At 45.2% G+C, this 23,532-nt stretch overlaps 1 protein-coding gene across 1 annotated transcript; it reads left to right on the top strand.

The window, feature by feature from the left end:
• The first annotated feature begins 1,887 nt into the window (after positions 1–1,887).
• Positions 1,888–21,025, top strand: MXD3 (MAX dimerization protein 3). The gene is made up of 6 exons (XM_069763955.1): positions 1,888–2,321; positions 9,061–9,157; positions 9,614–9,643; positions 16,323–16,437; positions 17,238–17,412; positions 17,499–21,025. The coding sequence occupies exons 1-6, from the start codon at positions 2,006–2,008 to the stop codon at positions 17,615–17,617; spliced, it is 852 nt and encodes a 283-aa protein (XP_069620056.1). The 5' UTR covers positions 1,888–2,005; the 3' UTR covers positions 17,618–21,025.
• Positions 21,026–23,532: the final 2,507 nt, after the last annotated feature.

The following is a 23,532-nucleotide window of genomic DNA, read 5'->3' as shown; positions in this document are numbered from 1 at the left end:
TATGGAGACAAAGGCTGTCATGGTTGGCACGTCTGCCAAAAACCACTCTACTAAGGACATTCCGGTAGGATAAACTATGAACAGAACACTGCACTAGTACTTGCCCATTGGATTGCAGTTGGGTCGGAGATAGTTTGGCCTAGTGCAGCTTCTCTGATCCGAAGATGGGTTTCCTTTGGATTATCTCAGGAACTGACTTAAAGACTTTCATTTATCTTGTTTGAAGTTGTTGCTATTGCATTGCATGCATGTTTGCTTTCATTTTTTAGGCTGTTGGACTTTATTTCAAGGACATTATTATAGTGAAATCCCTTACGGAATTTCAGACGGGGAGTGTGCTGTTCCGTGTAAGTTATGCCCACTACGTCTCTGAAATGTTTGTAATCCAAGTAATTCCACACATCTAGAGAGGCCAAACACCATCTTTAGGCTGGCCCATCACAGTCTAGTAATTGGCTTCTGTCCTGTTATTCTTTAGAATTTGTGCTGTTCCGTGTAAGTTATGCTCTTCGGTTTTTGTGTGTTTTCATGCTATGTATGTTCTTACATTTTTGCTCTGCTGCCACTCAATGGCCTTTTTCCATATGGCAGCTTGTTATTAATTCTTGTGGGCATGTCTTCCACTTCCAGTTCAGTGGTCAAGTCTTCTCTTCCTCTGGCAGCCATTTCATTTTTAGTTTACATGCTGTTATGAGAGGACACGCTTGAACCGGGCTTAGGAAGGCATCAGTCTTTCGACCTCTTGCTGCTCACTTACTGTCACTAATACACTTGCTGTACTTGAATCAACTCTGGAGAAGTTACTGTATACCATTCTACGCTGTATGTCCAGATTTCCAAATAAGTCTGGATTGCACAATCCCTGGTATGCATCATCTCTCCGGACGCTGAACAGCATTGGTCCTGTCTGCCCTACATCAAGGAAAACTGAAGGTACGAATCTCTCACAACACCTATTAGCCTACCCCACCTCCATTCGCCTCGTGGGGACAGAACAGAATTCATCCCTTTGGGCAAAGGCGACATGAACACGTGGTGAAAGATCACCACGCACGCGGCTACATTGCGGCATAATGTAGGTGATTGGGAACACATTGTGTCCTGTAATATCCAGCGACAAGCAAGTCACGAAAAATTCAACCAGGTCCGGCTTTTCGCGACGTGCCATCTGGTAGCTCGCAGTGTCGCCTGTTCAATCACGTTACGCAGCACTCTGAGTTTTGGCCACAAGTGCTGGTAATTCCACAATTTTGGCCTCACTGATTGCCCTTTATCACTGTCTGCCCACATTCAACTTGATTAGTGGCTCATGTGCGGCTTTGTGTGCACTTCTTCCCCCCTCACCATTCTTCTGCCCCACTGGTATTGTGAAGTGCTGGGGAATACCAGGACTATGAATTGTGAGGTAAAACTTGGGCTGGAGATGCGCAGCTTCTGACTAAAGAGATGAAAGTGAGAACAGGCCGGTGCCCACCTCCCTCACACGGGCCAGGCTGGTGCCCACCTCCCTCACACAAGCCAGGCTGGTGCCCAACTCCCTCGCACAAGCCAGGCTGGTGCCCATCTCCCTCACACGGGCTATATAGGTGCCCACCTCCCTCACACGGGCCAGGCTGGTGCCCACCTCCCTCACACAAGCCAGGCTGGTGCCCATCTCCCTCACACGGGCTATATAGGTGCCCACCTCCCTCGCACAGGCCGGCCACCATTGTTCCTGCACTGAAATGGAGGAATTTGAAATTTGAAAGAATCCCTCGTTCCCGCCTGATTCTGTTGTTATCCCCGATGACGTCACTCGTCTTGGCCTCACCCACCACTCTCTCGGCCAATCATCGTCATCATCCCGTAGTCTCCGCCCATTTCAGGAAGCTTTGTAATAACGGAATATTGGGGTCTTCAATACCCAACCAAGCTTGGAGACAGGAGCCTCGGCTGTGCGGGCTCCCGGGCATGTAGGGAACGGGCACCACGGCCACCGGGGCTTGTCAGGAGCGGCGGGCATAGCATGAGTGGGTGTGCGACGTGTGGGCGTGTCGGGGCGGAGCCAGCTGACTGCTTGGTCTTCGGTACATTGTGTAGGAAAATAGTGAGCAGACCCCTGGCTGTAAGCGGACGGGCCCAGATCTCCGGGACTCTCCGTGTCTGTGGCCTCCGAGCTCCGCAGCTTCCTGTCCACACGGCGCGGCTGCAGTGCAGGAGAAGCGGGGTAGGCCCGGGCAGTGACCGCGCCAGATCTCCGTCCAGCCCGGCGATGGAGCAGCTGCCCACCAACCTGCAGGTCCTGCTCCAGGCGGCCGAGTATGTGGAGCGCAGGGAGAGAGGTAAGGAGCAAGGCTGGGGCAGAGCTCACGGCCTCCCCTCCTCCCTGTTTACTTCACTATGGAGGGCGGATAACATGACACAGCTGATGGTCGGGGCTATGGCAGCCCTTTGTGTGCCCATCCTCCTGCCCACCGCATACACCTGTCATTAGTGAGGCCTGTGCCACCATCAAGCCTCGCCTGTCCACCCTGACCTGGCATGGGCCAGAATGGCTCCATCTTCACCAGACATCCATAGTCTCCATGGAGATTATGTATCACCAGATGAGAAGGGCCCCACATCCCAGGGGTAACAGGCTGCCCCCTCTGATCACTGCTGCCAGGGACCATCAGATGGCACATGCCCCACCATCCTGTGTGTCCTGATCACTGCTGCCAGGGACCATCAGATGGTACATGCCCCTCCCCCCATCCTGTGTGTCCTGATCACTGCTGCCAGGGACCATCAGATGGTACATGCCCCCCCTCCTCCTGTGGCCTGATCACTGCTGCCAGGGACCATCAGATGGTTCATGCCCCCCCCCCCCCTTCCTGTGTGGCCTGATCACTGCTGCCAGGGACCATCAGATGGTACATGCCCCTCCCCCCATCCTGTGTGTCCTGATCACTGCTGCCAGGGACCATCAGATGGTAAATGCTCCCCCCTCCTCCTGTGTGGCCTGATCACTGCTGCCAGGGACCATCAGGTGGTAAATGCTCCCCCCTCCTCCTGTGTGGCCTGATCACTGCTGCCAGGGACCATCAGGTGGTACATGCCCCCCCGATCCTGTGTCCTGATCACTGCTGCCAGGGACCATCAGATGGTACATGCCCCCCCTCCTCCTGTGGCCTGATCACTGCTGCCAGGGACCATCAGATGGTTCATGCCCCCCCCCCCTTCTGTGTGGCCTGATCACTGCTGCCAGGGACCATCAGATGGTACATGCCCCCCCCCTTCTGTGTGGCCTGATCACTGCTGCCAGGGACCATCAGATGGTACATGCCCCCCCCCCTCCTGTGTGGCCTGATCACTGCTGCCAGGGACCATCAGATGGTACATGCCCCCCCCTCCTGTGTGGCCTGATCACTGCTGCCAGGGACCATCAGATGGTACATGCCCCCCCCCCTCCTGTGTGGCTGATCACTGCTGCCAGGGACCATCAGATGGTACATGCCCCCCCCCCCTGTGTGGCCTGATCACTGCTGCCAGGGACCATCAGATGGTACATGGCCCCCCCCCCTCCTGTGTGGCCTGATCACTGCTGCCAGGGACCATCAGATGGCACATGCCCCCCCCCTCCTGTGTGGCCTGATCACTGCTGCCAGGGACCATCAGATGGTAAATGCTCCCCCCTCCTCCTGTGTGGCCTGATCACTGCTGCCAGGGACCATCAGGTGGTAAATGCTCCCCCCTCCTCCTGTGTGGCCTGATCACTGCTGCCAGGGACCATCAGGTGGTACATGCCCCCCCGATCCTGTGTCCTGATCACTGCTGCCAGGGACCATCAGATGGTACATGCCCCCCCTCCTCCTGTGGCCTGATCACTGCTGCCAGGGACCATCAGATGGTTCATGCCCCCCCCCCCTTCTGTGTGGCCTGATCACTGCTGCCAGGGACCATCAGATGGTACATGCCCCCCCCCTTCTGTGTGGCCTGATCACTGCTGCCAGGGACCATCAGATGGTACATGCCCCCCCCCCTCCTGTGTGGCCTGATCACTGCTGCCAGGGACCATCAGATGGTACATGCCCCCCCCCCTCCTGTGTGGCCTGATCACTGCTGCCAGGGACCATCAGATGGTACATGCCCCCCCCTCCTGTGTGGCCTGATCACTGCTGCCAGGGACCATCAGATGGTACATGCCCCCCCCCCTCCTGTGTGGCTGATCACTGCTGCCAGGGACCATCAGATGGTACATGCCCCCCCCCCCTGTGTGGCCTGATCACTGCTGCCAGGGACCATCAGATGGTACATGGCCCCCCCCCCTCCTGTGTGGCCTGATCACTGCTGCCAGGGACCATCAGATGGCACATGCCCCCCCCCTCCTGTGTGGCCTGATCACTGCTGCCAGGGACCATCAGATGGCACATGCCCCCCCCCCTCCTGTGTGGCCTGATCAATGCTGCCAGGGACCATCAGATGGCACATGCCCCCATCCTGAGGTTGCAGAAAGATTTTTTTTTTATTTTTATTTAGTGCTCACATATAAAGTGCAATGGAATAAATGGTGCTATAATAATAATTTTACAAATCTATACCAAAGGTGCGTGTCTCGCAGGGTCATAATGCAGAGCAGCCAAAAGATGCGTCACCAGAGAGCCCTGCCCCCTTTTAGAGACCATTAAGATCACTCAATAATCAGGCCTATATCTCTGGACCCATACGGCGGGTTTAAAAATAATAATCTTTATTTTTATATAGCGCTAACATATTTCGCAGCGCTTTACAGTTTGCACACATTATCATCACTGTCCCCGATGGGGCTCACAATCTAAATTCCCTATCAGTATGTCTTTTTGAATGTGGAAGCAAACCGGAGTACCCGGAGGAAACCCACGCAAACACGGAGAGAACATACAAACTCCTTGCAGATGTTGTCCTTGGTGGGGTTTGAACCCAGGACTCCAGCGCTGCAAGGCTGCAGTGCTAACCACTGAGCTACCGTGCTAGGCAAAGCCTCAATACTGAGGGGAGCAGTGGCGGCATTTTTGTCAGATCCTCTTTAACCAAGGCAATGTGGGTGCTTTGCACATCTCTCTATGTCCTAGATGTTCTACAGTGAGAAGACTAGTTCTTCAGTCATCCACTAGAAAAACCCCATTAAGGCCGGGTGGTTCACACTTGCGTTATTCTGGTCAGCGTATGGCTGCGTACGTCCTCCCTTAAGCTCCGCCTACTTCCACATGCGTCCTGCGTACCTATCTTTAAGGCTAGGTTCAGATTGCGTTAGTGCAATCCGTTTAGCACCTAGCGCTAGCGGATTGCGCTAACGCAATGTGTTGTAAAGGGGTCGCGTTAAACGTCCCCGCTCTCGCAGATCTCCGATCTGTGAGAGCGGGGAACGGACCGCGGGCGCGCCTCGGACACTGCAAGCAGCGTCCGCGGCGCGCCACAAAACACCGGCACATCGCTAGCGCATGCCGAAAATGGCACGCGCTAGTGATGCGCGTCCCCATTGCTGTTAATGGGCGCGCTAACGGACGCGTTGCACGGCGTTAATTTCGCCGTGCAATGCTGTCCGTTAGCGCGGTCCCATTAACGCAATGGGAACCTAGCCTAACATTGAGTACACAGGGACATGCGTTGTATGCGGACGCATGTGGGTTTTGACATTCCCGCCGACCGCACGGGAACACATGTTGCGTTCCTGTGCGGTTGCCAGGCACATCAGAATGCCGCATGCGGATGCATCCGCATACAATGCATGTCCCTGCGCACCCAATGTTAAAGATAGGTACGCAGGACGCATGCGGAAGTAGGCAGAGCTTAAGAGAGGACGTATGCAGACCAGCCAAACGGAAGTGGGAACTTAGCCTTACCCCTTGAGGATGCAGCCAGTTTTTTGGATTTTGCTTGCCTTACAAGAACCATAAGTTTTTACTTTCCTTAAGCATACAACGGCTTAGTCTTTTGTGGGACATTAGTGGTGCCATTAATCAGCTTGTGGTCTGAAAGTGTACTGTCTATAGTTTCCAAATTAAAGAAAAAAAAAGTTTAATGACTTGTCCTGCAGGATCTTAAACCACACACATCACTAGGTAAATCTATAGAGGATACAGAGAGAGGTTTTTAAAATAGTGATGATGTGAGCTGAACTATACCCGGCAAGAAAGATTGTGTATATGAAAGTGAATGGTAAGAAAACTCATGTCCAAAAGAGGCCGCTTCTTGCCAATTTGAAAAATACATGATTTTTTTTTTTCTTTAATTCAACTTTTGCCAAAATAGTATTTTCAAAATGTGTTGCCCTGCGACCTTAGAATTGTGTCCTGGCTGGTGGTTGTGTTGCACAGTCGGCATGCGTATGTACCGCACACCAGAACCTACATTGACGATTCCATCCTTGGGAATTACAAAGGATGTGTCTCACACAATGTGCCCAGAAAAGATTTCTGCTAAAATTTTCCTCCAGGAATGGCTCTCCAAGAAAAAATACTAAATAATTTCAAAGAGGCTATGGTAGGATGGTATAACTTATAAACAATGGATATCTGGAGACAGATGGACTTTTTGACACTATTTCTAAAAGTGCAGAGGACTTTGTAAAACATTTTTGTTACCAGCTGATGGTCCTTAAAGGGTTAATTTGAAACCCAAATGTAAATAGCAATTAATAAATCTTTAAAAACTAATAAGTTTTGTAATTCAAGTCATGGAAATGTTCCCTACCATTCACTCTGTACTGCAACATAGGGTCGTCACTTCCTATGACAATTCGAATGAGAATCCCAGTGCATGATGGGAAACTAAAACAAATCGTCATTTGCTGTCACTCCTCTTTCCGCCCTGAAACGAAGAGTCATCGTAGGGGAGGGGGCTGAGACGTCCCGATACACCCCTTATTTTGTTTGCTGCCCTGAATAAAGCCTCATCAGTGCCGCTCTTCATGGGCTGGACCCTGCGTGGTCTCTCTTGTGCAGTGCCTCCCCCAACGCCCTGTTGGGCCAGTTGTCTGCTTAGCTGAATAGTAATAAGCCGGCTCTGCTTACAGTCAGAAATATGATACGAAAGTGTAGCTATGATCAGAGTGCTTACTTTATGATTCAATAGCTGTTCAGTTCCAAAAATAATTGATTTCAGTGATAAAAAATGAGATTCTCCAAAGTTTGAGCAAGGTCTACTACTTCTCAGATGTCTCTTCTGCACAGTGTAAAGATAGGAAAAATCTTATAAATGTATGCGTCACAAGAAAGATTTTGGAGTGGAAGCTGAAAGGCCCTTTTTTTTTTTTTTTTTTTTTTTTTTGCCACCGCTCATGGCAATGGTGTAGTAGGCACTGTGAAACACCTTGCAGCTTGAGCTATCGTCCAGAGGCTGTAGTCATACCAAATCGTGCAACTATTCAACTGGAGGGAGAAAACTATTCCTTACATCCAGTTCATGTACTGTACAAACCAGGACTGCGAAGAGGAGAGTTTGGTAAAACATTGGATTCTGAAGGCAGAACCCATCACATGGACTCCACAAAACCACATAGTAGTGAAACAGAAATAAATACATTCAGAAAATAAGAGTGAAGTCCATGAAGTGATTGAAGGTGGCACAAGTTTGGCAATGGATGGCACATCTGGTTATGTGACCTGTGAATGTGATCTGCACTGCTAACTGGCTAATGGACTGTCCAAAGATTACGATGAAGAAATAGAAGTGACATTCCTGGACCTTCTGGTCCATCCCTTGTGCATCCAATACAACCAGACATTATAAAAGTAACCAAAAATTAGATCTTAACTCCGGTGAAACCAAACCCCATGACAGCCAGACATCCTCTGACACAAGGAAACCGCCATTGTTAGTAAGAGATTGTGGACAAGATTGTGTCACGCAGTAGGATGGACAGATTGGTGCTAAAAGCTCATTGTATAGCGTTACTATTAATTGTTTTATTTTATAGCTTTATGATTTACCGTAACTGCTGTACTTTTCTAAAAGGTGAAAAGGGACATGACTAGCGGAGTAATAATAAAATAAAGAATTGTTACATGTATATTTAAAAAGTTGTTAAATATATATATTTTTTTAAAAATGCAGCATGAAACACATGATTAGAATAAGACTGCATTATAAAATCATGCTTCAAAATATGATCCTATGGAGATCACAACTTGAGTCCCGGAACAAGTGTAACCAAGAACACAAGTAACACCTGCAGTTTATGAATAATTTATAACATATAGTTTTTCCTCAGTCACCCATCAAAATTTTGAATTTGACTCCTAAAAATATAAATATATATAAATATATATATATATATATATATATATATATATATATATATATATATATATATATATATATATAATCTATCAACATAGTCTTGTGACCTATCATATTAATGCCTGTACAATTCTGAACAAAATGTGGCATCCCCCATCTTTCTCTTAATTCTAGCTTGAGATATAATAAATGAAATGTCATACAAGCCCAAAGTTCATGTTTTTGTAGTTTTGAAAAAAAATTGACTAATGGAGGTAAAAATTCAAAGCTTATTATTTTTAATTCACTAAAGTAAACACCAAGGAAATTTAATATCCTAAGATATCCAGTAAAAAAAAAAATTGATTTGGATCACTTGAAATGGATTGACCCTGGTGCAGTTTTACAAGTAGTAAATGTGTTCTACTCTGTTCACCTAGTAATTCTACTAGTGATGAGCGAGTATACTCGTTGCTTGGGTTTTTCAGAGCATGCTCGGGTGGTCTCCGAGTATTTGTAAATGCTCAGAGATTTAGTTTTCCTTGCCTCAGCTGCATGATTTACAGCTGATAGCTTGAATACATGTGGGGATTCCCTAGCAACCAGGCAACCCCCACATGTACTCAGGCTGGCTAGCAGCTGTAAATCATGCAGCTGCATCAGCAAAAACGAAATCTCTGAGCAGTTACAAATACTTGGAGACCACCTGAGCGTGCTCGGGAAAACCTGAGCAACGAGCATACTTGCTCATCACTAAATTCTACCTAATACATGGTATTCATGAGATGCAGAGCATATGATAGTGGATGGGCTATTGGTGACTTACTGATCCTCTCATTACAGAAGCAGAACACGGCTACGCTTCCATATTACCCTGTGATACTGCTGCACCCGGCAGGAGAAAACGGCAGAGGACCACCAGCAACCCGGACAATGTTAGGTAAGAGTCTGATGGCAGGCAGCAGCTATTCAACATTATCTACAGCCAACGGAAAATACGGGTAGAAACTATTTCATTGTTCCCATTATCAAGGAAGTTATGTTCAGGATGGGTGAGCAGAAGAGAAGAGCCTTTCAGGGCTTTTAGCTGGCTACATAGTAACATTGTAGTAATCCAATTCATCTATTTCTGTAAGCAGCAAGATGTGAGCCCATGATGGCCATTAGTGATGAGCCAAAGTGCTTAGATAATGTGTTATCAAACAGGCTATCCCCACATGTGTTCAGGCTGTCTAACAGCCATAAATCATGCAGTCGCGGGGACTCGAACATAACCCAAGCACATTGGCTCATCACTAATGGCCAGCTTTTCTCATGTTATGTTCCTCTCCAGTAACACATTTTTGTCGATAATGTTCCTGCTCACTAGTCAGACTGTTTCCTCATGTATTTTCAGGTCAGTTCACAATGAGCTAGAGAAACACCGGTGAGTAATTTTGTATTAAATTCTGTTTATTGTATTTCCTCCTTCCGCACATGTACAGTATAGTTACAGCAGAGAAGGGTGGCGCACTAGCTGGGATTAGAAAGAGCTTTGATCTCGACTGTTTCCCAACCAGTCGTTACCATCACTGAGGCCGGGAGCACACGATTTGGAAGTCGCAGCACTTTGGGCGCAGCGCACGTTCACTGGGTCCAAAGCGCTGCCTTCTTTAGAACGCAGGTGAGTCTGCATGTGTTCACTGAACTGTGCGGTTTCACCGCATTCAACACATTCTATTGGTGAAATTTCTGTTGCGGAGATATTGACAAGCTGCAGTGCATGTCCACCTTCGCAGGTGATCTGCGTGTGTCTGTGGACGCATAGTGGGCATGAGATTTCTTGAAATCCCATCCACTATGCTATAACATCTGGCTGCTGCGGGTTTGATGCTGCATAAGTACACAGAATCCTACCCGCAGCGATTACGGATCGTGTGCACATACCTGGACAGGTTTTGTGGCATTCTCAACCCAATGAAGCTCTGCCACAGGCTGGGCATCCTAACTCTATTGCATCCAATAATACTTGGCAGCTGTGCCATGTGTCATCTGGTCCAGTCCATCACATGATACCTACTGTAGACAGGTCAAGACCCCCCGTATGGAGGACTTCTTCTGAACTGCAGGATGACGCCATCATCACTCGGATCTATCCTGACTGCTCGTGCACATCTACCCTCTTAAAGCTGCTCCACCTAGGAGTGTGCCGTTGGGCTCTCTTAATCCATCGCCAATTTTTGTTTTTTCATTGCCTTTTGCCTTCTCCTTCGTCCATTAACGGCAACTTTTTTATCTTTCTGTTGACACAGCCATATGAGGGTTTTTTATTTTTTGCAGGATGATTTGTAGTTTTGATTGACATCCTTCATTTTACCATACCGGAAAACGGGAAAATTCAAGGTGGGAGAAAATGGTGGAAATAATTCATGATTCTCCATGATTTTGTTGAGATTTTGCGTGAGGAGCGGACTGCCTTATTGATGCTAATTTGGGGGCATGCAATGTATTGATAGGTTTTTATTGCTTTTTTAAGGACATGTGCTGACAGAAAAAAACACAATTTTGCCAGTTTGATTTTTTTTTTCCTCTTTGCAGCATTTATTGTATATTTTCACCGATTTTTTTTTTTTTTTTTTTTTATTTATTTTTTTTTATTTTTTTTTTTTAAACTTAATTTTTGGTTAGGGATTTGTACCTGGGATGATCTGTCCTCTTATAACAGGGGTGTCAAACTCATATTCACTGAAGGCCACATCAGCATTATGGATGACTTCAAAGGGCCACTTGTAACGGGCCGGATTGGCAGCGCTTTGGACGCACCGGCTTTTGAACGCGCGGTGATTCTGCATGTGTTGATTGTACCGTGCGGAGTCACCGCATCCTATACATAGACTGTGTAATTTATCTTGTGGAGACGCTCGTAAATAGACATGCTGTGGTCTATAAAGACGTGCCACACATGCGAATACGCAGGTCTGCTGCCTGCATCTTTGAATGCATAGTGGAGACAGGATTTCATAAAATCCCATCCACTATGCTGTAACATTTGGACGCTGCGGCTGTACGCAGCGTCCAATCTGCAGCGTTTCCTGACCGTGGAAACATACCCTAATTGTAAGGGCTCATGCAGGGTTTACTGTAACATGGTTTGAGCAGACTGCAATGCACAGACTGGCCAGGGGCTATAAGAGAGCCCACCCTGAATAGTGAGGCTAAGGGAGCAGCCCTCTACCTCTGAATTCAAAATGGACTGCTCCCTACGTTAAGTACTGGCTGCTGGTTTTGCTTTTTCAGTTTTTGCTCCCCCTTCTTCACAGAGCCATAACTTTTTTTTTATTTTTTTGGTCACGATGGCCATATGAGGGCTTTTTTTTTGTGGGACGAGTTGTACTTGTGAACGACACCATTGGTTCTAACATATAGTGTACTAGAAAACGGGAAAAAAATTCAAGTACAGTGAAATTGCAAAAAAAAGTGCAATCCCACAGTTGGATTTTTTTTTTATTTGTTTTTACCATGTTCACTAAATGCTAAAACTGACCTGCCATTATGATTCTCCAGGTCATTACAAGTTCATAGACCCTAAACATGTCTAGGTTCCTTTTTTTTTTTTTTTTTTTTTAAATGGTCAAAAAAATCCAAAGTTTGTGATTAAAAAAAAAAAAAAATTGCGCATTTTTCTGATCCTCATAGCGTCTCCGTTTTTCATGATCTCGGGTTGGATGGGGGCTTTTTTTTTTTTCCTTTTTTTTTTTTTTTTTTTCACACAGAGCTGACGTTTTTAATTATACCATTTTGGTGCAGATGCGTTCTTTTGATTGCCCGTTATTGCATTTTAATGCAATGTTGCGGCAACCAAAGAAACGTAATTCTGGTGTTTTGACTTTTTTTTTTTCTCGTTACGCCGTTTAGCGATCAGGTTAATCCTTTTTCTATATTGATTGGGGGATTCTGAACACGGCGATACCAAATATGTGCATTTGTTTTTTATTTTTATTTTTTTTCTATTTACTTTTGGCATGCTTCAATAGTCTCCATGGGAAACTACAAGCTGCCATAATCTGATCAGCTCTGCTACATATAGGCGATGATCAGATCGCCTGTATATAGCAGAAATGCTCACTTGGTATGAGCAGCAACCACTGGGCGGCACTCATAGCAATCCAGCAGTGACAACCATAGAGGTCGCTATATATCGGGGGTTTTAATTTTTTTCTTGTTACGCCGTTTAGCGAACGGGTAAATTATTATTTTTATATTGATTGGGCAATTCTGAATGCGGCGATACCAAATACGGTATGTATATTTGATTTTTATTTGTTTTATTTTGAATGGGGCAAAAGAGGGGTGATTTGAACATTTTTATATTTTTAAAAACAACACTTGGGGTTAGACTAGAGACTAGAAGCTGCAGTACTGCGATCGCCTCTGCTACACACAGGTGGTGATCCGATTTGCCTGTGTGTAGCAGAAATGCTCACTTGCTCTGAGTGCCGATCACTGGGCTGCGCTCATAGCAATCTGGCAATGACGACCAGAGGTCTGCTGCAGATCTCTGGTTATCATGCCATCCAATCGGTGACCCACAATCATGTGACGGGGTCACCGATGGGGGGGATTAGTGACACGCTTCCTGTAAGCGCGAGTTAATTGATGGCGTCCTAGATTGACAGCGGTATTTAACTAGTTAACAGCCGCTGGTGGATCGTTATTCCACCCGCGGCAGTTGCGGGCACATGTCATCTGTATAATTCAGCTGTCGTGTGCCTGGAAAGGTGCGGGCTCAGGATCAGTGTTAAAGCCAGCACTCTTATCTTCCATAAAAAAATGCTTTATTCAGATAAAAACATGGGTGACAGAGAGCAGCAAAAAAAATTAGAAATATACAGTGGCAGAGCATAAGGTCAAACCTAATTTCTAGCCCAGACCCTGAAACAGACAGTACTGATGACTCTTACTGTTAGGGAGGGGCTGTGACAGTGATCGCAGCCTCTGTCCCCTGATGACGCTTAGTGTTGGGGAGGGGCTGTGACGGTGATCGCAGCCTCTGTCCCCTGATGACGCTTAGTGTTGGGGAGGGGCTGTGACAGTGATCGCAGCCTCTGTCCCCTGATGACGCTTAGTGTTGGGGAGGGGCTGTGACAGTGATCGCAGCCTCTGTCCCCTGATGACGCTTAGTGTTGGGGAGGGGCTGTGACAGTGATCGCAGCCTCTGTCCCCTGATGACGCTTAGTGTTAGGGAGGGGCTGTGACGGTGATCGCAGCCTCTGCCCCCTGATGATGCTTTGTTTGAGATTCCCAGTACATGCTTGGCCAGTTAAACATCGAAAACGAAGTAGTAAAAAAAATAAAGAAGAGTAGTGAGCGAACGGTAGGAACTTCAAAATTAAAGTACGTTAGAAAAGAGAGAGCGAGGCATTTAGGATTAAAATAATTTTTAGTTCCGGACCATCCCTTTAAAGGGAACCTGTCACCCCCAAAATCGAAGGTGAGCTAAGCCCACCGGCATCAGGGGCTTATCTACAGCATTCTGTAATGCTGTAGATAAGCCCCCGATGTATCCTGAAAGATGAGAAAAGGAGGTTAGATTATACTCATCCAGGGGTGTTCCCGATCTGGTCTGATGGGCGTCATGGTCCGGTCCGTCCTCTTCTTATCTTCACGCTCCGGTGCAGACGTACTGATTTGCCCTGTTGAGGGCCGAGCAAAGTACTGCAGTGTGCTGGCGCTGGGCCTCTCTGACCTTTCCCGGCACCTGCGCACTGCAGTACTTTGCTCTGCCCTCAACAGGGAAAAGTACGCCTGCGCTGGAGCTGCGGCAGGAAAACAAGAAGAGGACGTCATCGTATGAAGATAGGAGGCACCGCACTGTACAGAATGCTGTAGATAAGCCCCTGATGCCGGTGGCCTCATCTCATATATGATTTTTGGGGTGACAGATTCCCTTTAAGTAACTAAACTATTTGTCCCCAAAGGTTGGCAGTCCCATTTCAATGTAAATGTTGGCAGGGCGAGAATATGTGTGTGTTTGTGTGTGTTAAGCTTCAACAACATGAAACGCTGTATGTGAAACTGGTCTAAAGCTACAAAAAAAACTACGAACTTTAGGGGTACGTTTACATGCAGTAGATTTGTTGCAGAATTTTCCAGGACTATTGGGTGAAGTTTCCGCCCTGAGTTTTTGATGGGATTTATAAAATTCTGATCTTATGTGCTGATTTTCCCCATAGACTTGCATTAGATTTGGAAAATCTGTAGCTAAAAAACCAGTGTTTTAGTGCCATTACACTAAAAAGCATGTAGTCTACACATGACTATTTTAAAGTTTTGTCAAAGCCAAATACCAGCAAGTATCAAACACAAAGCAGCTTTATGTAAAACACGATACCCCAAAAACCACAATGAAAAAAAACACAAGTAACCCAACTGCAACATGAAATACTCATCGTGGGAACACGGCCTCCAATGAAAGAGGCTTGCGGAAAACTATGGCCCTGATTCATTAAAGAGATTAAGCCAGAAAAGTCACAATTTTTGAATAACAGAGTTGCCCAATAATTTTGTAATTTTTGGTGTCTTCACATCAGTTTCATCAGCTCCACCAAAACAGAGATCTTTTGAACTCCCAACTGATTTCTGCAACATATCTGCTGTGTGTGTATTAACTCTGAAGAAGGAGAAAAGTCTTTGGATTGGTGCAGTTCTAGCAGTCACAATTTATTTATTTATCTCTGAGATATTTAGAGAGATTGCCTGGGCTTTGGCTACACATAGTGACTGTAGACTTCTGAATCCTTACAGTGTGCACACCGTACGCTGTCAGGATTCTCCAGTGTCTGCAGCAAGACCAGGCAGTCACGTGACATCAAGTATGTGATTTGCATACTTAGATGTAATTATCCTCTCTTCACTTGTAAGGCTGGGGTCACACTAGCGTATGGCATCGGATGCGAGCGCATGGGATGCGATATGCTAATGACCCTCGGCGCCTGCTCTGCTGTCAGCGGGAGCCCAGTGTCATGTGTCTGTGCTCCGAGCCTTTCGCAGAGAGCGGATCTAGGCACAGCTGTGGAGGAGGCGTAGAAATGAATTTCTCCATCTCCTCCATTGCCGGGGTCAGCGTATAACGCACAGCACTCGGATGACGTGCTGTGCGTTGTCTCACTCGCACCCATAGGCTTATATGGGTGCGAATGAGCGGAGACTCGGCCGAGTGTCGGTGACAATCGCAGCATGCTGCGATTTCACTTGCACACTGAAAACGGCCGAGGAAAAAACGGTTATGTGAGCTGCTCCATAGAAGAATACTGGTCTGAGTGCTCTGATTTTTTATATCTATCTCTATCTCTATCTCTATCTCTCTATATATCTATCTCTCTATATATATATATATCTATCTCTATCTCTATCTCTATCTCTCTATATATCTATCTCTATCTCTCTCTATATAGAGATAGAGATAGATATATAGAGAGATAGAGATAGAGATAGAGATAGAGATAGAGATAGAGATAGAGATAGAGATAGAGATAGAGATAGAGATAGAGATAGAGATAGAGATAGAGATAGAGAGATATATATCTATCTCTATCTCTCTATATATATATATATATCTATCTCTATATATATATATATATATATATATATATCTATCTCTATCTCTATCTCTCTATATATATATATATCTATCTCTATATATATATATATATATCTCTATCTCTATCTCTATCTCTCTATATATCTATCTCTATCTCTCTATATATATATATATATCTATCTCTATCTCTATCTCTCTATATATCTATCTCTATCTCTCTATATATATATATATATATCTATCTCTATCTCTATCTCTCTATATATATATATATCTATCTCTATATATATATATATATATATATATATATATATATATATCTCCAGAAGAATACAAATTATAGTTGTGGTCACGTGACTGCAGACAATTTGCGGTGCCGGCAATGTGAGGATTCAGAAGCAAAAGACCGGTAATCCCTTTAATTTCTGTAGTAAATTGCACAATCCTTTAAATCCCCTTTTTAGTATGTTGCTGTTTTGTGTGCGGTATAAAGTACAAACCATTCATTCAGTAATTCTATTTGTAGGAGAGCCCAGCTGCGGCGGTGTCTAGAACAACTGAAGCAGCAAGTTCCTCTAAGTGTGGATACGTCCCGTCACACCACCCTCAGCCTCCTGCATCGAGCCAGACAGCACATTAAAGTGAGTCCGTGCACCTGGGAACACTTGTCTAGAAGTCACATTCTGCGCCCTCCGGGTGCTGACAGCGAACGTGTGGGCATTAGTAATGAGCGAATATACTTGTTACTCGAGATCTCTCGAGCATGCTCGGGGGTCCTGCGAGTATTTTTTAGTGCTCGGAGATTTAGTTTTCTTGCCGCAGCTGAATGATTTACATCTGTTAGCCAGCATAAGTACATGTGGGGGTTGCCTGGTTGCTAGGGATTCCCCACATGTAATCAAGCTGGCAAACAGATGTAAATCATTCAGTTGCGGCAAGAAAAACTAAATCTCGGAGCACTAAAAAATACTCTGAGGACCCCCGAGCATGCTCGAGAGATCTTGAATAACAAGTATATTCGCTCATCACTACATGTGGGAGTTGCCTGGTTGCTAGGGAATCGCCACATGTTCTTATGCTGGCTAACATATGTAAATCATTCAGCTGTGGCAAGAAAAACTAAATCTCCGAGCACTAAAAAATACTCGGAGGACCACCCAAGCGTTCTCGGGTAACGAGTATATTCGCTCATCACTAGTGGGCATCATTTTTGCATGTGTACACCGCCTGGATGTAGTATTCTGCGTTGAGTGTCCGTCTCCAGGAGGCGTACCTGCCTGAAGATGATGCAGGACGGAGCACACGTTCACTCTGGCGCATGCACCCAAATCTTGTTTTGCGTGGGGTCCAGACGGGAGCAATGAACGGGTGCCAAAATGCAGTGTGAAAGCACCCGTAGTTACAGTAAGTGTGAAGTATAACCATTTCTAATCTACTGTAGAAACTGGAGGATCAGGAACTAAGAGCAAAGAATATCAAAGAGAAACTGCGGTCCGAGCAACAGAGGCTACGACAGAGACTAAAGCAGCTTCTGCCCTCGAGTAGCACTGAACGCATCCGAGCAGACAGCCTGGACTCTTCCACCTTATCATCTGAGCGCTCGGACTCTGACCAAGGTGAGGACCTGCAACATGACCACGGTTGGTTCCCTGTAAAAATCTACTACATTGAATTATATATGTGTATGTTTTTTTCTTTGCAGAGGACTTGGAAATAGATGTGGAAGGCGTCATCCTGGGAGCTAATGAAGGGGACCTGTTTGTGTCATTTAGCGCTGGCATGGAGCACAGTTACTCTACTCCAGCTCATGCCTGGCTATGACCACAGTGCCGGAAACGTGACCAGCAATAACACAGCTTTATGATGATTCTCAACTAGCAAACATTCAACTCCTAAAATGCCATAGCTCCGAAAACCTTCAAGGAACTTCCCATGAAGGCAGAGTCCAAATGATTTGCATCGCGCATTTCTTTTTGTGGAAAGGTGGATGCAGTTTGTATTTTTTTTTCCTCTTTTCCCCCTCTCTAAAGCTTTTATGATGGTTACCTACGACGTCTACCATGAACTCTACATCCTTTATCCACACAGCTACATGCTCTAGGAGAGAGGAGGACTTTAATATCGGATGTGACTCTCTTCTGGCATCATCAGAAGTTCTCATCCCATGTTCAGTGCCATCATGATCATATATTTATTGTACATACATAAATGCTGGAGCTCCTGTCGCCACATTGCTGTGCACTGGTTGTACGGCGCTCCTGGACATATGAGAAGCACTTTGTTATGTGTGCACTTAAAGGAACCCCATGTAAACAACTATAAATATATTTTGTATCCTCTACAAAGGTCTAAGAACTATGCTGCAACACTTACAGGAAGAAAGCATGTGAGATTTCAATCAGTGGATTCGCCAGGGTTATTAGTCTCACATATTTTTCCAGTAAAATCGCAAAATGGATGCTTACAGTAATATCAAATGTGGAAAATATCTCTGGGAGGTTTAATGTTTACATGACTTATATCCCATTGTAAAAAGTCCAAACTCTTACATGCACTTGCTGAAGAAGAGAAGCATCTTGATCAAGCTGCCTTAGCTAATCTTCTCTTAGCACAGCACAAGCTTTTAGTTGGAAGGACGCCTCCGCTCCCGCCAGCAGTAGGGACTGGACGTTGCCCCCCGATTTCAGATGAGCAGCTTACTTACATTCCTAGCCCTAGCACTACTTGTATTGTGAGTGTTTAAACTTGGGCACAGAAGGGGATATCCTCAGAATAAGCTTTTTTTTTTTTTTTTTCCTTCAATATTGTAACTTCTATTTTAGTAAATGTGGTTTGTTTTTTTTGTTCTGTAGAAATGCTTGTACTTTCTTTCCGATCTAAATTCACATAGTAGCGTGAAACACTTAGGCTGTGTGCACACGTTGCGGTTTTTTTGCGGTTTTTCCCGATAAAAACGCTATAAAACCGCATACAATAAGCATCCCATCATTTAGAATGAATTCCGCATGTTTTGTGCACATGATGCGTTTTTTTCCGCGAAAAAAACGCATCGCGGCAAAAAATGCAGCATGTTCATTAATTTTCCGTTTTTTTTTGCGGATTTCCCACTCCAAAATGCATTGGGAAGTGTCTGGAGAAAACCGTGGCAAAAACGCATGCGGCTTTCTTGCAGAAAATGTCCGGAATTCTCAGGAATTTTCTGCAAGAAATCCTGAACGTGTGCACATAGCCTTAGAGGCCAAAGTGAACAACGGTTACAAACACGTAATGTGGATTTAGCCCATATTGAGTCAGTGTAATTACACATCTACCCCATGCCATACAAGCTAAAGATGGAAAAACAGTTAATATTGGTTTTGAGTATCTGTACAGAAACTAAGCAAACATGGATAGGGGCCAACTCCTACTACTAGGATAACCAAAATTTAGATGAAAAGCAATCGGCAGAAAAGGACAGTGATTCCCTTTAAACAATCAGGCAGCAGACTTTTGCTATGTAATTTGGTAAAAACATGACGGTGGGGCTGAGACCCTTTGTGCAGCAATAGAATCGGTGTTCACTGTTGGATACCAAGCAGAGCTTGGAATGCTGAGCTGTATAATAACCCCTGTCCACACCACCGATTAGAAGCTACCGTATATACTCAAGTATAAGCCGACCATCATATTCGCCCTCCTCGCGCCGGCATCTCCGTTGTCCCGGCGGCTCTTCTCTGCTCAGCGGTCATCTGGTACCGCTCATTAAGGTAATGAATATGCGCTCAGCACAGTAGAAGAGAGGTGCTGGAATGGAGATTCAGCGACAGAGGGTGATTATGATGTCTTCGGCTGTGGAACAGTGACAGCTGGATCCGCCGGCTCCTGCCTCTGCTGTGCTGCTCCCCCACCAGCGTTCTGGACAATTGACTCGTGTATAAGGTAAGGGGGGTGTTTTCAGCACAAAAAATTGTGCTGAAAATCTCGGCTAATACACGAGTATATACGGTAACTCAATATGCACATACACATCAGTGGTGGGGCATGGTTGGACCAGATTACAGGAGACACCTAGTTCTCTAGTGATAATCTTCTGCTGATAAAACAATGATTTTATTGAAACCGCATAACATAGGCTAGTAAGTGTCATCACTGGAATCCGGGTCCCTGTCCTTGCACCATTCTGCTCTTAGATTACATAGCAAAACCTGCTGAAACATTCCATTTCAATCATTTTTTTCCCCTCCTTTCACAATTTGTATTAAAAAGAATTAGTAATCTTGCAATTCCGCACTAGCTTCAGTGGCATGTAAAAGTTTGGGCACCCCTGGTCAAAATTACTGTTATTGTGAACAGCTAACCAAGTTGAAGATGAAATGATCTCTAAAAGACCTGAAGTTAAAGGGACACTGTCACCTGAATTTGGAGGGAACAATCTTCAGCCATGGAGGTGGGGTTTTTGATTCACCCTTTCCTTACCCGCTGGCTGCATGATGGCTGCAATATTGGATTGAAATTCATTCTCTGTCCTCCATAGTACACGCCTGTGCAAAGCAAGATTGCCTTGTGCAGGCATGTACTACGGAGGACAAAGAATGAACTTCAATCCAATATTGCAGCCAGCGGGTAAGGAAAGGGTGAATCAAAAACCCCGCCTCCATGGCTGAAGATTGTTCCCTCCAAATTCAGGTGACAGTGTCCCTTTAAAGATGACACACTTCCTTTGTATTTTAGGCAACACATATATATTTTCAGCTTTTACATTTTAAAAATAACAAAGAAAAATGTCTATGCAAAAGTTTGATAGTACCTAGCAGCAGCACCTTTACTATTACAGCTTGTAAACGCTTTTTTGTAGCCAGCCAAGAGTCTTTTTCAATTCTTGTTTGAGAGATTTTCATCCATTCTTCCACTTCTGTGAGATTCCTGGGTCATCTTGCATGCACTGCTGTTTTGAGGTCTAGCCACAGACTTTCAATGATGGTTAGATCAGGGGACTGTGAGGGCCATTGTAAAACCTTCAGCTTATGCTTTTTGGGGTAGTTTATTGTTGATTTTGATGTGTGTTTAGGATCATTATCTATTTGTGGAAGCCATCTTTTCAACTTCAGTTTTTTTTAATATATACAGCAAGCATTGCTTGTATCAAGAATTTGAAATGTCATCAAATCCATTCTTCCCTCTACCTGTGAAATGTTGCCCGTGCCATTGGTTGCAACACGGCCTCAATGCATGATTGAGTAAACAATGCTTAATGGTTGTGCCCTTTTTTCTCCACGCATACCTTTGATCATTGTGCCACAGAGTTCTATTGTAACGTCATTGGTCCACAGGATTTATTTTCAAAATACATCAAATCCTGGTCCCAGATTCTGGAGGAAAAGTGGAGAGGCACACAATCCAAGCTGCTTGAGATCTAGTGTGAAGTTTCCACAATTGGTGATGGTTTGGGGAGCCATGTCATCTGCTGGTGTAGGTCCGCTGTGTTATCAAGACCAAAGTCAGTGCAGCCGTCCACCAGGAAATTTTAGAGCACTTCATGGTTCCATCTGCTGATGAGATTTTTTGGAGATGGAAATGTCATTCTCCAGCAGGACTTGGCACCTGGCCACACTGCCAAAAGTACCACACTGTGCTTGATAAGGGTTAAGGTCAGGCACGTTTGCTGGCCATAGAGATCAGCCAGGGCCGTAGTCGTGGCTGAACTTATGTTTTGAGTGCCCTGACCGCCCTCCACATATAAATCAAGTTTCACTTTCAGCTTACTTGTTTCTCCATACATTGCGCCGTCAGGGTTCTTCCTTAGTTCTCCAGGGTCACCTTTGGCCATATGTGTAATAACAGAGACACAGTCCAGTAGTAACTCATAACGCAGAACTTTACTTTCATAGCTTTGCAGTACATCCAAGTTCAACATAGCATTTTCAGCAGATTTCACATTACACGTCATTACAGCTTTCCCCTCGTTTTTCTCCCTGTCACACAGCTCGAGATCAGGTCGTACCGCATTGTATGTTTTCTCGGCGTCCTCCCTGTTCAGACTCCCTTCCACTGGATGTTCCTTCAGCTGTTTTGCCTCGGATCTGAGGGCATTTACCCAGACTAGAACCTGCCACATGGTGAGCGACCTGCCTATCTGGCCGTGTCCACTTTTATAGCTTCCATACTTGAAGCTCAATCTTCTGTAACTTCTGTAGCTGCTTCTGTGCTGTTCCCTATACACTGGATGACTAGGCACTTCCTTGAGATTAATGTTACGGGGTCTTACAGGTGCCCGGGCCTATAGCCCACCCGAGCTCTAAACAGGAAGCTCCCTTCCTCATACAGTTAACTATCTACAGTGTGGAAACCTTATCCATATTAAACATACTAGGATATCCCCCATCTAGTTGCCAAAAATGGGCATTAAACCATTCACAGTAATATTAATATAAGTTAAAGAGGTAAACTTTACATCCCCTTACAGAGAATCAAGAGATGAGCTAATTTGTTCGGTTCCCTGCTTACCGTATTTCGCAAGCTATAGCGCTTACCGAATAAGCTGCAGAGGGAACCTGGATACATGGAGTGCTCTGGCTGATCAGCTGTTCTGCACCGCAGCTGCATGTGTCACGGCTGTGTGACAAATGCATGGAGAGCTCCACAAGCAGGCTCTCCATGCATGTGTTGTGACTGTCACACCCATGACCTATTCAGCTGCGGAGCCAAACAGCTGATCAGCCGGAGCACTCCATGGATTCGGGTTCTCCCTGCAGCTTATTTGGTAAGCGCTATAGCTTGCTGAATAAGCAGGGAACCAAACTAAATGGCTTATCTCTAGTCAGGAGGAAGATGAGACACTAGACCCAACAATGCAGATGAAGGCAGCTATCAAAGCAACCTGGGCTTCCATAACACCTCAGCAGTGCCACAGGCTGATTGCCTCCATGCCACACTGCATTGATGCAGTAATTGATGCAAAAAGAGCCCCGACCAAGTATTGAGTGCATTTACTGAACATTCATTTCAGTAGGCCAACATTTTGGATTTTAAATCATTTGTCAAGCTGGTGTTATAAAGTATTCTAATTTACTGAGATAATGACTTTTGGCTTAGGCTGGTTTCACATTTGTGTTGGGCAGAGCTGCGGAGGGCTGCGTAGTTCCTCCGTTAAGCCCCGCCCACTGCTGCACTTCCATTCAGCTCCGCCTATGTCGTCATGTGTCCTGCGTACCTATCTTTAACATTCAACGCAAATGTGAAAGCCTTACAGCCAATAAAAACACAAAATCAACATTAACAGAAATAAACACTTGAAATAGATCACTCTGTAATGACTATATATGAGTTTCACTTTTTGTATTGAAAAACTGAAATAAATTAACGTTTTTACATTCTAATTTTGTGAGAAGTACCTGTATAATATAATATATATTTTTTTGCCTAAAATACAAAGGAAATGTGTCATCTTTACCTTTTAACCCTTTTAGAAATCATGTCATCTTTAACTTGCTTAACTGTTCACAATAACAGTAATTTTGACCAGGGGTGTCCAAACTTTTTCATGAACTCTATTAGACTTCCTGTCTTGTCACCAGAGGCAGGATTACAATAACCGGTAACGTCTCTATACACAGCTGATGCCACAGAGCCACTAATCACAGAAGCGGTGTCACAACTGAACCTGCACCCTCTCACCTCCACAATGACCTTTTCTCACACATTAGGTGCTTCAATGAAAGAGGGTTGGAGCCTTTTCATTGTGGCTAATATTCAGTGAA

This window comes from Ranitomeya imitator, chromosome 4, assembly GCF_032444005.1.
Source record: "Ranitomeya imitator isolate aRanImi1 chromosome 4, aRanImi1.pri, whole genome shotgun sequence".
NCBI classification, from domain to species: Eukaryota; Metazoa; Chordata; class Amphibia; order Anura; family Dendrobatidae; genus Ranitomeya; species Ranitomeya imitator.
Note: the sequence above shows the minus strand (reverse complement) of the source record. Positions and strands in the feature narration are given on the sequence as shown.

Excerpts from the sequence above, each read along its gene's own strand:
- MXD3 (XM_069763955.1), top strand. The coding sequence starts at position 2,006 with ATGAGTGGGTGTGCGACGTGTGGGCGTGTCGGGGCGGAGCCAGCTGAC. Across the intron at positions 9,644-16,322 it reads AATGAGCTAGAGAAACACCG|GAGAGCCCAGCTGCGGCGGT; the intron begins GTGAGTAATTTT and ends TTCTATTTGTAG. Across the intron at positions 16,438-17,237 it reads GAGCCAGACAGCACATTAAA|AAACTGGAGGATCAGGAACT; the intron begins GTGAGTCCGTGC and ends AATCTACTGTAG.